General features: G+C 33.8%; 1 protein-coding gene and 2 long non-coding RNA genes across 3 annotated transcripts; 2 read left to right on the forward strand and 1 right to left on the reverse strand.

Annotated features, from left to right (window-relative positions):
- Positions 1 to 689: 689 nt before the first annotated feature.
- Positions 690 to 1,588, forward strand: LOC149960479 (uncharacterized). The gene is made up of 4 exons (XR_016480438.1): positions 690 to 774; positions 840 to 926; positions 1,368 to 1,460; positions 1,529 to 1,588. It is a non-coding gene; the product is annotated as an uncharacterized LOC149960479 (long non-coding RNA).
- Positions 1,589 to 1,708: 120 nt separating this feature from the next.
- LOC149960480 (uncharacterized) lies at positions 1,709 to 2,543 on the forward strand. The gene is made up of 4 exons (XM_090179397.1): positions 1,709 to 1,745; positions 1,813 to 2,027; positions 2,102 to 2,261; positions 2,332 to 2,543. The coding sequence occupies exons 2-4, from the start codon at positions 1,857 to 1,859 to the stop codon at positions 2,541 to 2,543; spliced, it is 543 nt and encodes a 180-aa protein (XP_090035523.1). The 5' UTR covers positions 1,709 to 1,745; positions 1,813 to 1,856.
- Positions 2,544 to 2,788: 245 nt separating this feature from the next.
- LOC149960481 (uncharacterized) lies at positions 2,789 to 15,909 on the reverse strand. Its single transcript, XR_016478495.1, has 3 exons — positions 15,715 to 15,909; positions 3,386 to 3,467; positions 2,789 to 3,212 (listed from the first exon to the last, which is right to left on the reverse strand). It is a non-coding gene; the product is annotated as an uncharacterized LOC149960481 (long non-coding RNA).
- Between the last annotated feature and the right edge of the window lie 28 nt (positions 15,910 to 15,937).

A 15,937-nucleotide genomic window follows, 5' to 3' on the forward strand; every position in this document is an offset into this window, starting at 1 on the left:
AACAAAATTAAACAAAAACAAAGTGTTGAGAAAAAAACGATCTGGTACATATGTTGCAATTATATTTTAGTTTCCTGTGTCTGAAATTTAATTTTACGTATTTCCTATAGTTTCAGAAACGAGAAATGTTACAAAGAAAAGAAAATTACCAATTACCACTAGAACTAAATTTTTGATGCCGAATCCACCAGCACCCTTCAAAAGTAATTTCTTTGTGAAATGACGGATTCAATTAGGTATTTCTATAAATAACCTAAAATTTTAAAACCATATTTACTTAACAGATGTGAATCAAGGAAAGACTTCAAGCAATGTTTCTGAAAATCAAATGCCTGTATTCTCTTCAGTGTTTCAAAATAATAGTCAAACATGTAGAAAATACTTTTCATAATTTTTTTACGGACTTTTTAAATGCTGACTGAAAAAATTAATCAAATAGTGAGCGGTGGACAATCTGGAGTTACTATGCAAATGAACATGCCAATACCAATAGATTTATCAAGAGATAAAGAATTAACAAAGCAAATAGTAGAGTTATCAAGAGATAAAGAGAGAACTAATTACCATACAATGATGGCAGAGCTCAATTCAGGTGGTATATATTTAAAATGGTAATAAGAGTACTAAAAATATAACTTGTATATAAATCCCGGCTGTTAGGTTGTGAATTGATCAATTCTTTTGATGTATCAGTTCCGGAGGCAAATCTTAATGAAGCGCAAGAAATCAACTACTGCGATGACAATAATGATTATCAAGAGAACTTCTGCAGAGGTACTTCTATTTATTTAAAAAAAATAGATCAATATAATCTTAAGCAAATATATTCAAAAATCTAGAAAACGCAAGTTGTGGGAATTCAGCTCAAAATATTTTCAACACTCCATATTGTTCAGTTGGGAACCTATCTTCTAATCATTCACTAGGTACTACAACATTTAACTAAATGACCTTTTAATGCAGGCGTGTTCGTTGGCTAATAAGGAGCGAAAAAGGTCATAAGAAACGTTTTCCTAAATTGAACCATATTTGGGTAATTGGCTATCAAAAATCAACCTCGAAAACATGCAGTTTCCATTATTCCTTGAACCCAATTGTTTCCTTTTACTTAACATTTGGTTTCTTATTTGTTTTCAATAAAGGAAACAATTCGGTCCAAGGAATAATAGAAACTGCACATTTGTGCGTTTTTCGACGTTTTGAAGGCTGATTTTTGACGACCATTTACTCTGATACGGTTCAATTAATTTAGGAAAATATTTCGCAGAATCTTTTTACTCCGTTAGCCAAAGAACATGCCTGAAAATTGATTCCAGACTTCTCTGAAACACCCCGTATAGTACTCTTATTAGAGATCTCTTATTTAGCATCCCAAAGTCAATTTAATGTCAGATCGGAAGACGTTGCAGCTAGAAAAACTACACCTATAGCTAGTGCTAAATCCAATTTGTATTCATCAGGTGAATAATATCTTGCAATTAAATTTGATATCAATAAATGAACATGTAATTTCATTGAAACATTTCAGCTCAAAACATTTTCACTCCACACCCTGCAGTTGGGAACATTTCTTCAAGTCATTCACTAGGTATTTAAACGTTTACCAAAATTATCTTCGAATATAGTACTCTTATTTGATCTCCCTTATTTAGCATTCCAAAGTCCATTTAATGTCAGATTGGGAGACTTTCCAATCAGTGAAACTACAGCTAAAGCTACCGCTAATTCAAATTTGCATTCATCAGGTGAATCTTATATATCTAACAATAGAATTTGATATCAATAAATTTACATATAATTTCATTGAAACAGCTTGCTGTGCTAAAGATGAACAGTTCCGGCGCACTGTCTACACGATGTTTTCGGGCCTTGATCGTAAAATTAGTAAAATTCAAAATGTGCTCACTAAAAGTAATGTCATGGGATTTTCGGACATAAATGATTTTCCACCATTGCCTATAAAATCTAAAGAGGTTTTACGTCAGTATGAAATTTTAGTAGGAGACGAAACTAAGAGATTTAAATTGGTAATAAATCTTATATTTTGGCACAAGTAAACCGAAGATATACAATTCTACATATTATGGTTTAATTTACATAGATTTCACACCTTGCTTCAATGGGCGGAAAAACTGTAGGAGATACCGTTCGAAGAATTCTAAGAAACACTTTGAATCATGACTTGGTTTTAGGAATGAACTGGAGCGGAAAAAAGGGCTTTATAGCTTTCTCTAGTCTTAAATTGAAAGATGTTATAATTGGTAGGTTGAAACACTGAAAAAGGAGGGGAAAAAATCAACTTGTTTTTTTACGAACTGTAATTCATTACAGCTGCTGTTCGAGAAATGAGTGGATTCAGAAAAACCACAACATATGACATTGAAGCGGTTATCAAAATATGGTTAAAGCACAAAGCGGACCGTGGAGGTGGGAGAATTAAAACATTATCAAAGGACACTCAGGCCAAAGGTTCGAACAACAGTGGTATAGAAAAGGAAAATGGGCAAAACATTTTCAAGGACAGCTCAGATGACTCAGACTAGATAATTCAGATATTTAAATATCCTGTGGGAAGTGGCGAAAGTTTTTTGCACAAAAGATGCCTTAATTAAGCAGGTGCTTATAAAAAAAATGTTATTTTTTTAAAAAGAATAGAAACCAGTTCATAAATTAAATGTTCTAAGTATTTTTTTATCTATTTAAGCAAGCCGCTTAATATTAATAGAAATGTGATAAATAGAAAATGTGATAAATAAAAGTTCCTAAAGTTTTATTGACATCTGTTTAATTCATTATTTCACTCCGTTCCAACTACAGGTAATTTATTTTTATGGCTTTAAGTGGTCATTTTTCAGTCAGATAAAATATCAAAAAGGAAGTCGGCCCGACGTCGTTTGGCAGTCGACTAATGGTCACACATTCAAGGTCGATCGACGGTCGATGGACCATTTTACCCCTAGGACATTTCGACTCTGAAAAGTCTAATCGGCCGACGGTCGGCCGACCTTGCTGTTGGAGGGTATTTTCGACTCGTTTGTGCTACAGGGGTAGCGATTAAAATAAAAATTTTCAAAAAACGTGAAAATATTTTTCGATTTAGATGTAATTTTGGTAGAACGTGTCCCCCGGAACGTGTAATGCACAGTACAAATTTCAACTTTCTTGAAACCATAGTTTTTGAAATAAATCACTTTTTCGAGCAAAAAAACACCCTGTATAACATTAAAAATATTGGGATTAAAAAATAACACAAAAGAATTTAAAAATTAAAAATTAAATTTAAATTTGAAAATGCGCAACACTTGGAAATATATTGTTTTAAAACTAAGGCGAGTTAAATTTATACAAAAATTAAATTATAAATTGTTTTTCTTTAAAAACTCACTGTAAAATCCGATCCAATATCAGTCCCTTCTTGGTAGAAAGTGTCCACCGCACGTATAATGTACAGTACAAATTTCAACTTTCTAGGAAAAATAGTATTTGAAAAAAATCACTTTCTCGAGCATACAAAAATACCCTGTATACAATTTTGCAAATTCTTCATTTGTTTGTGTTAATATTCTACGTGTATAATGTTGTTTTTTATTAGTTATTTCTACTACAAAGTGGCCTATAAGTCACAAGATGACTTGGCCCCTTATAACCAAAATGTATAAAAAATACACCTAGGTTAAAATTAAATCATATTGAATTGAAAAAATATATATTTGATATTTTTATTTATACATTATTTACAATAAATTCATTAGTTTCAATAAATTTATCCACATCAGTGTTCAAAAAAGTTATTTTCAGTATTACGATTTTTCTTTCCATATTATATTTAGTAGTTTTTACAGCTAATTTACGAATTGTACGTCCCGTTTCTATTTAAACTCAAAATATAACAATGTTTTACAATAAGCTCTGATACATTTTAGTTGTAACAACCTTATTTTTTAACGGACAGTATAATGACCATGAATACTCAGTATGTGCTTTCATCAGTTCATGAAAGCTAGGAGCAACAAACACAAGGAGAACGCAGCTAGCCTTTAAACACGCTAACGAAGGGTTGTGTACGAATTTAATTGGACGAGCGTCACGAGCCTTTACGATGAACGTTTTACGGGCGGGGGGGGGGGAAGACAATTTCCGAATTTTCCCCTTCCGACGGCAGCAGGCGCTAAAGCGTCTAGCCAATGAAAAATGTACGCAAGAAAATACACGACTTTTGACGGGTTGCGTTCTCCTTGTGTGGGGTGTTGTGTTTGTTGCTCCTAGATGAAAGGCTTCTGTTTATAACCGAAAAAGAAAAACTGTAATATTTAATTATATATTTTATCATTTTAGTAGATAATACTTAAGGAATCTCGGGTTCAAATTGCTTTAATTTAAAAACATCCGGTACTTCTGTAGGCTCATTCCCATTGTTATATTTGTACTCCGTGTGTAGCCGTCACCCTGCCCTTGGGTTACTTGAATGCGTTTTCTAATTAGTGCCATTACCACCTGTAGTATATTATGCGTACCATTCTTCATCACCTAGAAGTTATTGAAGGTGGTGATTTTGAAAAATTTACCCGATGTTTCTACAGTCATCCTTCAAGCATTTCCCTTTTTACGAGACCAAAGATAGGGCTAGGTTTATATGTAAATATGAGTGCTAATCCCGAGGGGCAGGTCACTTCCATAGTAAAATGATTTAATCAGGATAATCGTGATTAAATCAGGGTGATCAAGATTAAAAAATTTAATCGAGATTATAAATTTAATCGAGATTATAAAATTTAATCGAGATTATAAAATTTAATCGAGATTATAAAATTTAATCGAGATTATAAAATTTAATCGATATTATAAAATCTAATCACGATTTAATCAATCTAATTACAATTTAAACGTGACTTAATTATTCTAATCATGATCTAATCTTTTTATTCAGGATTTAATCATTTTAATCAGATTTTATCATTTCAATCATATTTAATCATTCAATCATGATTAAATCAGATGTAAACATTCGAACCATGATTAACGTGATTTAAGCATTCTAATCATGATCTTATCTTTTTAATCATGATTTAATCATTTAAATCCGATTTAACATGATTAAATCAGATTTAAACATTCTAAACATGATTTAAAGTGATGTAATCAACATAATCGTGATTAAATCGAATTTAAGCAAAATAATCACGGTTAAATTGGATTTAATCTTTGTAGGGGTGCGTCGTTAATCAAGGAAGTGACCTGCCCCTCGGCTAATCCACTCTTGCTTATTGGGTAGATTTTAAAGAAACCATTGAACGATATCGCAGATTTTGTTCATATTCGATAAAAAAAAATATTGTTATCTTACACACACATTATCGACTGGCAATTCAGAAAATACGAAATTGAGTAAGGAAATTTTACCTTTCTTCTTATAACTAGTGTAACAACTTTTTCCATAGGCCTACTAGCTGCCCTCGGTGGCCATACTATGCCAAGCGTTAACATGAAATTATTACTACCAGGCCTAAAACTAGGGATAGGCTTTAGAGCGAAAGAATTTGGTCAATCTAGAGCTACTTTAATTTGAAGGGCCCCACCAGTGTTTGAAAAATTCACCCAGAAAATCAGGTAGCAGACGACGTGTCGTAGCTTTCCCTATGTCCGCGATTCGCGCGGGAAACTGACGAATTTCAAACGCCGGTGGGGCCCTTTAAATGGATTTATTATTATATATCAATCATTACTAAGAATTTTAAATTTGGTTTTACAAATAATTTTACTAGTGTTAAATTTTACGCGTACATTTCCCCCAAAATGAAACATGTAACATGCACAACTACTAATTAATTAATTTCTACAAAACTACTACTAAACATTGGATGGATTCCAGGGATTTTAAAACGATTGGGGTCAGTGGCGAACCATTGTTCTACTAGAGTTATATCGATCTTGGTTTCATACTCAACTATACGTTGACTTGTTTGATGTCGGTGAGCACATCCAAGGCACAATTTACCGAATCACGACTGGCGGGAACTCACTTACCGAGAGTGGTGACTATGTATCTCTTTTTATATTAGGGTGCCATGGTCCCATGGACTGGGTGGAGAAGTTGCTCCCGTCTTTTTTGGAGAACAGTTCTTTTCTACTTCATTTTCCAGGTCCTAGGTATATATACCGGACAAGTTGGAGGGCGGTTTTCTAACGCCGTCCCATATTTTCGAAAAAGGTTCCAATCTAACGAAGGAACTACATCCTGGGTCCGTATGACCCCTCCTTGGTGATATGTCAAAGTTCACCGTGATTAGCTGCTATGGCGACAAGTTAATAGCTTTCTTTGTAAGCTGTCCACGCGGAAGTTGGGTCTTCACCAGGTCTTCACCAAAATGCGGACTACTTTTGAAAGTAGTCATTGTCAGATAGTGTTTAGTTGATAAAAATGTTCAAAACAATACTATACGACATGCGCATAAAAATGTTGAAAAATAATAGTAGACGAAATGTTCATAACACACGAGGCCGCGAATAGGCTTAGCTAAGGATAGAATTTCGTTTCTTATAAAAATTGTTTAAAACATACGGAGAGTTCATTACTTTATGAAAATAATCGATGAATGTAAACGCGAATTGTATCCCACCTCAATCACCATGTTATAAAGCTGGATTAACTACAAAAGTAACTGTTTAATTAGGTCTTTTAATAATCATGACTAGTAGCTCTTCCAAGGAACTAGAAGTGCCGGGAGAGTCCGGCGCTCCTCTTCGCTTGGCTCCGACTCTCTTTTACGAGGTGGCTGGCGCCATCTACTATTACATAATATTGGTGAAGAACTTAAACAAGCTACTATTTTCCCAAACAAAGCACAACAAAGCTTGCTTTTACTGTCATTACTGTCTACAAAGACTTTCAAGTGAAGGAATATTGGAAGAGCATATCAAATATTGCACAGTGTATGGTCCTATGAGGATTGAATTGCCTGATGAGAATTAAAAATGGCTGACATTCAACAAGCATGTTATGAAAACGAGAGTTGATTACGTCATATATGCTGACTTTGAATGTCTTATTGATAAAATTGAGACTCCTAAGCCAGATCCAGCGAAGTCAAGCACAACCAATGTTAAGAAACATCGTCCTTCCGGTTTTTCGTACGTAATAATTGGTCTCGAGGGAAAATTGATTAAGCAGCCAGTGGTTTACAATGGAAATAATGCTTCAAGGCATTTTTTGGAGCGTCTTCAAGAGAAAGATAGTGAACTATTGGAGAGAATGAGTATTACCATTCCCATGAACAGGGCCGTCTTAAGGCATGGGCTAAACGGGCTAAATGGGCTACAGCCCAGGGCCCCCAGCCAGTTTTGGGGCCCATTAAAGGCCAGCCATACAGCCTCTACTCTAGGGATAAGGGTTTAGTTGGATAAATATTATTTATGCTCATTTAATGTTATGTATCTTTTAGTTACGTCTAAAGTATTTGACTCTTCACCACATCGCGCATCATACGGTACCAACAATTTCTAAAACCTAACAGCGAGTCATGTCAGTAAAATCTATTTTCGGTAGGTCTATTTTATGCTTTTGAAATTAAAAGTTTTGGTTTGATTTTTGTGTAGTTGAATTTAGACAACGGACATTCATAGGCTGACCGTTGGGGATCGCAAAGGTCTTAAGAAATAATTTAGCCCAGGGCCCCAAGAGGTCTTTAGACGGCCCTGCCCATCGGTGGAGGAACAGAGAAAATTCGACTCTTGTACTAATTGCTATATTTGCCGAAAGAAGTGTGAATATAGTGACAGAAAGGTTCGAGACCACGAACATCGTACCGGGCTGTTTTAAGGAGCTGCTCACAATTCTTGTAACATCAACAGAAAATCTCTCTTCCACATTCCGGTCGTGATACATAACTTGCGGAATTATGGTTCGCATATAATAATGGAGTCTTGGATGCTTCAAAAACCGTTGAATTACTTGCATACCGCACAATATGGATTTTTTTAACTTTTACATAAGGAAGTTTGCGACTTTTGGACTCGTTACAATTTCTAAATGCGTCCTCAGACTCCTTGGTTTCTAATCTTAGAGCTCAAGGTTTAAACGCTTTTCCGTTGCTTGTGGACCATTTCAAGGACAATGCCGAAAGTTTGACCAGAAAGGGTGTTTTCCCATACGAGTATATGGACGGATTCGACAGGTTTGAAAAATCGTCACTCCCTCCCAAGAAAGAATTTTTCAATAGTCTTAACAATGAGCATATATCTCAAGAGGACTATGACTACGCCCAATTAATTTGGAATAAATTTCACATAAATAATCTTGAGGAATACCCAAATCTTTACGTGCTAACTGATACGCTTCTGCTCGCTGACGTCTTCGAAAGTTTTAGGAGTCTTAGTATGCAATACTATAGGCTAGACCTCTGCCATGTGTACAGTTCTCCAGGATTAGCTTGGCAAGCGTGTCTTTTGATGACTGGTGTGAAGCTGGAGCTCTTGACCGATGTCGATCAATATCTTTTCATTGAGGACGGCATTAGAGGAGGAATTTCTATGGGTTCTTTGCGCTTCGCTGAAGCTAACAATAGATACATGGAAAACTATGATTCCTCAAAACCAAGCTCTTATCTAATGTATTTCGGCGCAAATAATCTTTATAGGTGGGCAATGAGTCGGTATATGCCTACAGATGGATTCCAGTGGATGGATGAAGAAGAAATAGATTCGTTTGATGTAATAAAAGTCGGGGATGATAGCCCAGAAGACTATATTCTATAAGTTGATTTGGAGTACCCTCAGGAAATTCACGATCTCCATGCTGAATATCCACTCGCGCCCATTAGTAAAGCTGCCAAACAGGGAGAACTATCTGCGTATTCTTTAAAGCAATTGCAGATTCTCGGGGCAAAATTTATGGAGAATCAACCAAAGCTAACACCTACTCTAGAATATAGAAATAACTATATTATCCACTACAGAAATTTAAAATTATACTTATCACTTGGTCTTCGCCTAACTAAAATACACAAAGGTTTAAAGTTCAATCAAAGTCCATGGATAGAGAAGTATATAGAATTTAACACTCAGCGTCGAAAAGAAGCAAAAGATGAGTTCAGCAAGTCATTTTTCAAACTCATGAACAACACTTTATTTGTTAAGTTGATATTTGTTAAAAATAAATATGTATGAAAATCTCGTAGGAATAGAAATGGCTAAGAAAAAGTAATGAAAAATTTTATTTTTATAAGAATTTGGTGTACTATTAGTTATTATGAATTAGGATGCTGCTTAATCGACCAATATATGTTGGATTTAGTAAAAACTTGCATGTATGAATTTCATTATAATGAGATAATGAAACGCTATGGATCAAATGCGAAGTTGTGTTTCACAGACAGTGGCTCACTATGTTATCTAATTGAGATCGACGATATTTACAACGACATGGCAACGTCTACCCATCTTTATGATTTTTCAGACTATCCTAAAGATCATATACTATTTAGTGAAACTAACAAAAAACAACTCGGATTTATGAAAGATGATTTGTGTGGCAGACTTGGCCTCTCTTTCGTGGGTCTAAAACCAAAAATGTATTCGCTGCAGAGTGAGGGTGAAAATAAGAATACGGCCAAAGGTGTCAACAGACATTTTGTCAAGAAAAATATAAAACATAACTCCTATCGGGAATGTTTATTTACGCAACGCATAACGTTAGCGAGCACAAATAAAATAGTATCACAAAATCATAAGCTATATACTACAAATTGTGTTGAGGTAATAAATGACTGGGACTTAACTGATCACTATGTAATTAGTACAACGATTCCACTGTCAACCTTACTTAATACCAAGATCCAAATTAGGAATTACTCCGTAAAGTCAATTAAAAAATTCAATAATCTGTTAAAAAATTTTGATTGGTGTGAGTTGTATAAACAAGATGATACTAATATAGCTTTTGAATTTTTCTTTACGAAATTTATGGAAATGTATAATATTAGCTTCCCAATGACTAAAGTGTTTGCTAAAAAATCACAGTGTTGGTTTAATCAAGAAATTAAAATGTCGATTAAATTAAAAAATAAATTATTTAAATTGTATAAAAATAATCCAAATAGTGAAAATGAGATAAAGTATAAAAAGCACAGGAATCAATTAAATAACTTGATAAGGAATTCTAGGAATAATTATTATAAAAAACCATTAATTGACGCTAATATCACTTAAGATATGTGGAAAACCATTAGTAAGTTACTAGTAAAAGAGAAAAATATAAAAAAATCAGTTCCTACTCTCCGGATGTTTTAAATTATTTTTTTAGTGCAACTAGACATTCAGCTATAGGTAATCTGGCGAACTCTGGTAAATATGTTAAAAGATGCTCAAATTCTATGTTTTTATAAGAATTTAATAAAACCGAGATGATCTCAATTATTAAAAGTTTTAACGCCGATGCGGCCCCGGGCTTTGACAATGTATCTCCTAGAGTTATTATTCAAGTGATAGATAATATTGTTAATCACCTGATATATATAATTAACCTATCGTTAGAAAATGGGCAATATCCTAATATTCTAAAGAACTCGATTATCATACCTATACATAAAAAATGAGATCTACATAACCCTTCAAATTATAGGCCAATCTCCCTTTTATCTATTTTCGCGAAAATATTTGATAAGTGTTTTTATCCCGTCTTTTGGATTTTGTTAAAAAATATAAATTATTGTCGGATAAACAATTTGGATTCCGTGGCAAATTCGGTGTAAGGGTTAGTGTACAGAAAAATTATTGAAGCTTTAGACGCCGGAAAACTGGTATTATCTATATTTATTGACCTAAAAAAGGATTTTGACTATATTGACCACAATTTGCTCTAGTATAAATAAAATCTAATGGGTGTAGGTGGTATTTCTCTTGATTGGATGAGAAATTATCTGAATAATAGGACTTCTCAAACTAAAGTTAATCAAAAGGGACGGTAGTCCCTATGCAAGGTCCGGGTATAGAGTAGAGCACCTACCCGAGCACATGCTATATTATCCCGAGTCAGAATGAAGCCGATTTTACCCCCTCGTATCTCAAAAACTATAGGTCGTATCAAAACAAGTGATGTATCGTTTGAAAGGTTACAGGAACCCGACAAACATATACGAATTCTATCGAACAGGGTTGAGGCGACGTTTCGTAGTAATGGGGCAAAGTAAGGCTTAATTTTTCTTCTTCTTCTTATTCCATCTTCTCCTCGCAGACCGCTCTACAGCAAAACCTACTGAACCGATTTAAATGCAATTTGGTATACAGTTTCAAATTAAGCTCCCATTGTGTCCTTCCAAAGGATAAGTTCATATCCACCACAAAACCATTCGGTTAAAAATTGCAAGGTCCTTTAAACAAAAACGTCACGTCCTATATTACTCTACGCCATAAAAGTAGTGAAATAAAATAACGGGCAAGATCTGTAATTATATTCCCATAAACGTCATAAACTGGACTTATTTATCGACAAGTGATGTGCTCTGAAGTAATATGCTAGACCTTGCGCGACCTAAGTGTTTTACTGAGTTAAAATCCTTTGTACAATCATAAAACATTTTAAAGAGAATGGCTAATATTAGAATCGCATTGTATCAAATATATTATTTAGATCGAAATATATTATCTACTTTGTTTAAATTTACTCTTTTACCTTAAAACCATAATTAAATAAAGCAGGCAAGTTGTTGACTGCAGTAATTACGTCACTGCAGTCAACAACTTGTCTGCTTTCGGTAACTTGCCAGTTTCAAAAGAGTAAATCTAAACAGAGTAGATAATATGTTTCGATCTAAACAATATATGCACCTATAAATAAAATAAACAAGCCGGGCCACGTTTTGCGAGAACGAAAGAAAACTTTAAAGTCGGGAGGTTGAAATGGTCCCGTGATTTGGTAATGCTGCCATCAACATTGTTTTTAGGAACTAATTCTTGATATTTATGCTTGCCTTTCGTCCGCTACGTTGTAAATTTTATGATTTGTTCACTCTTTATACATTCTTAAGAAAATGTTTTATCTTATATTGACATTTTTCTTTAATTAACTTGGTAAATTATGTAACTGATATTGTATCATTAGAATCGTTAGAGTTAAGCTAAGAAAACTTGTCTCGGCCATCGAGCCGAAAATACGTTCTAGCGCATGATCGAGAGATAGCATTTTCAGCCAATAGTGTGTTTCTTTCTTTCTTTCCCAGAATGCTTTGCGAACATCCCAAGAACCGTTGAAAATTTTCAAACCAGTTTATTTAACGGTGTATTTGATACAATGCGATTCTAATATTAGCCATTCTCTTTGAAATGTTTCATGGTTGTACAATGGATTTTAAGTCAGTAAAACACTTAGGACGCGCAAGGTCTAGCATATTACTTCAGAGCACATAACTTGTCGATAAATAAGTCCAGTTTTTGACGTTTATGGGATTATAATTACAGATCTTGCCCGTTATTTGATTTCACTACTTTTATGGCTTAGAGTAATGTAGGACGTGACGTTTTTGTTTTAAGGACCTTGCAATTTTTAACCAAATGGTTTTTGGGTGGATCAAAATATCTCTATTAAAAATATTGTGTCATGTGGTGTCCCACAAGGGTCGATCTTCTCACGCTTATTGTTTAATTTATTCTTAAATGATATTGAATTTTTGGATAAAGATAATAATCTCACATTGTACGCGGATGATACTCTACTTTTAGATTCAAACTTTGATCTAAATACACTTTTTGTTAATTCTAATGAAAAAATATAACATATAAACAATTGGTTTAAAATTAACTTACTTGAAATCAACAAAGAAAAAACCAATTATATGATTATTAGCTCACGTAACAAGCCTATTGGCATTAATACTTAAAGTATAAATATTGATGGTGTTAACCTAGACAAAGTCTCTCATGTTAAATATTTGGGTTTATGGATCGTTGAACGTTTGAAATGGACTAAACATATTGTTTACATTGCCAACAAAATGTCATATGGTATTTACCTATTGAGGAAAAATTGTGAGGTATTTAATCGTAATATAATGCGTATATTGTATTTCAATCTTATTTATACGTATTTATCATACTGTATTTTTATTTGTGTAAGTACGCCCGCGTACAACATGAATAGATCGGTGATTCTACAAAAAAAAGCTATACGATTAGTGAGTAACTCCACTTACTTGGTCCATACAGCGCCTATTTTCGCTAGTCTTAATTTATTGAGAATTGAAGAGATCTATGTATTATCCATGTAAAAATGTTTATAAAAATCTCTAACAAATCCTATTTTTAATGTATTTAAATATAAAATTCCCTTAGCATATGGTTTAAGAAACCAAAGGACTTTAATAATTAACCCGGCTTGGACAAATCTTAAATTCAATTCAATTTTCTATAGAGGTATTAAAATATTTAACTCTCTCAATCTATCTGATTTACCAAATAATTTGCATAGATTAAAAAAAATAGCGAGATAATTTTATTTTACAGAGCTTTAATCTAAAATCCAACCTATAATTTGTTCTCCTAATCTAAAATGTAATTATGAGTTAGTCTTTATTTTTTTTCTTTATTTATGTAAATGTAGTTTCGTAAAATCTTTTATCTGTCAGCGCTGAGGCTTAAAAGTCACACATGACTTAGCCTTTTTTTCTTTATTGGACAGCTCTTGAGAAATTTAATAAACTTATGACGTTAGTATTATTATTATTATTATTATTATTAATACTACAAAAATTGCGATAGTAAGAGATATGTTATAAATGGGATTGAAACACTAGCATTTGGTAGTTACCGAATTGCATCATTTGATAATAAAGAATAAATAATAAAGATAATATTCAAATAATTGCCATGGTGTCAATAAAGAATAGTGCTAAAACCCATTTTTTTATTTAGTTTTAAGCTTATATATCCCATAGGGAACAAATGAACTGTCAACCCTAAACTAGGTAAGAAAAAATCAAAATGGCTGCCAACTAAGCCTAGATACTTCTGAACCAAAACCAAATACCCTCTAAAGGACTAAACACGTTAGTAAACAAAATGGCCGCCAACCAAAGATTACAAACTTAATAAAACACCAAATTCACTCTAATCATAAATTAGGTTTACGGGAAAATACTATCTTAACATGGCTTCCAAATTTCACGCTATCATTGTTATCATGTTACCCGCCAAAACCCGCCTCATTGTTATCATTTTACCCGCCAGGACCAGCCTTATTACACAACTATTCGATTCGCGATGTAAATGCGAACACATTAACAGAAACCCGTGGATGTAAAGAAACGAAATTAACCGAGTTTTCTTAACCGTTGTGCCATCAGTTTCGTTTCGATTCACTCATTGGAAAAGAGGCAAGGGACCTTAACAAAATTTTCCTTATTAACCTTTGGCAAACGTTTTCGAATACAATAATTATTAAACCTGCGAGACTCGTATTTGGGATAGAGGCCATACCCCTCAGAGACAATAGAGTCGCTAGAAATCCATCAAAATTGAATTCACAAATTGCTTTGAACCAACCTTCTTAACCACACGGTTCTGCAAATAAATATTGAATGACCTTCAAGACATGGTTAAAGGTCAGCGGAACTTCCACAGTCAAATACTCTTTATCAGGGTGATATTTCATGACATTATCAAGGCCGTAGCATTAGTATTTTTTAAATTATTAACATCTAGCAGCGATATTTGGAACATTTTACAGAATTAACTTGATGTTTTTTATGTTAATTTTTTTGAGTTCCAATGGTTCAATTCACATCGGTATTAAGCCATTGAGACCCAAAATGTGACAATTCACATTTTTCTATTAGGAAGCGAGTCTCTAATTTTTACAGTTATCGAGATTAATTTTGAATGACCTTGAAGACATTTAATCTTCTCTCATCAAATGACCCCTTGTCTTGGCTATTCGATCTGAAAATATTTAGTTCCTAGTAAAAAACGCTTTTGAATTATTAGCAGATTCCTTTTATCTAATTTCTCTTAGCATCAGTGTTTCGTAGTAAACGAATATGATTCTTTTTACAAGAGTTTATAAATCAAAGGTGTTCATTTTAAATGTATTCACTGACCACGCATTGGTTGTATTTCGATTTATTTTATTTAATGAGGAATATTGTAAATGATTGCACAATGGCGCCTCGACAAGTTGGAATGAAGCTTTCTTTGTGTGTTTCAACCAGAATGTACTACTGCCGCGAAAGAAGATTAGTGAAGGAATTTAAATTTTTCAAACGCTGTCTGTGAAGTTAATATGCCCATCTCTGCCCAGTGAAGTATCATTAGACGAAATTAAGATCTCCCTTTTATCTCCTTTTTCTTTGCACCAGTGTTTCGTACTAAACGAATATGTTTCTTTAACAAGGGTTATTAAATAAAAGGTGGTTATTTTAAACGTATTCACTGAAGACGCAATGGCTGTATTTCAACCTATTTTATTTAATGAGGAATATTGTAAATGATTGCACAATGGCGCCTCGACAAGTTGGAATGAGAAACAAAGAAAATAATTTAATGAAGTATACCTTGAACTTAACCTAATTATTATTATTTTGAACTCGCGCTTTTATAAAACAAGCGTCGATAAATAGTTACGAAGCCGATCTACGACCAAAAATCTACCCATTTATAAACGCAAAAAATCTCATTGAAAATCGGAAGTAAAACTAAACACTCCAGTCGCGACTAGCGGGATTTCCCTACCTCTCTCTCGAAGCGCTCTTGCATCTAGACAGAAACTATTCCATTCTTTGGGTCATTGCCACACGGTGACTCCTCCTATCTCTCTCTCTCCCTCCATCCCTCAGACACCTACGCACCAGCATTTTAGCGCAACGAGTGGCGCGATTTCGCTCTTCCGATAGCAGGCGTTAGAATGAAAGTAAAACTTTTGGTCGTTCGATATATAGAGGGCGCTGGCGGACGT

Source organism: Leiobunum rupestre, chromosome 1 (genome assembly GCF_980474605.1).
Source record: "Leiobunum rupestre chromosome 1, qqLeiRupe1.1.hap1, whole genome shotgun sequence".
Taxonomy (NCBI): Eukaryota; Metazoa; Arthropoda; class Arachnida; order Opiliones; family Sclerosomatidae; genus Leiobunum; species Leiobunum rupestre.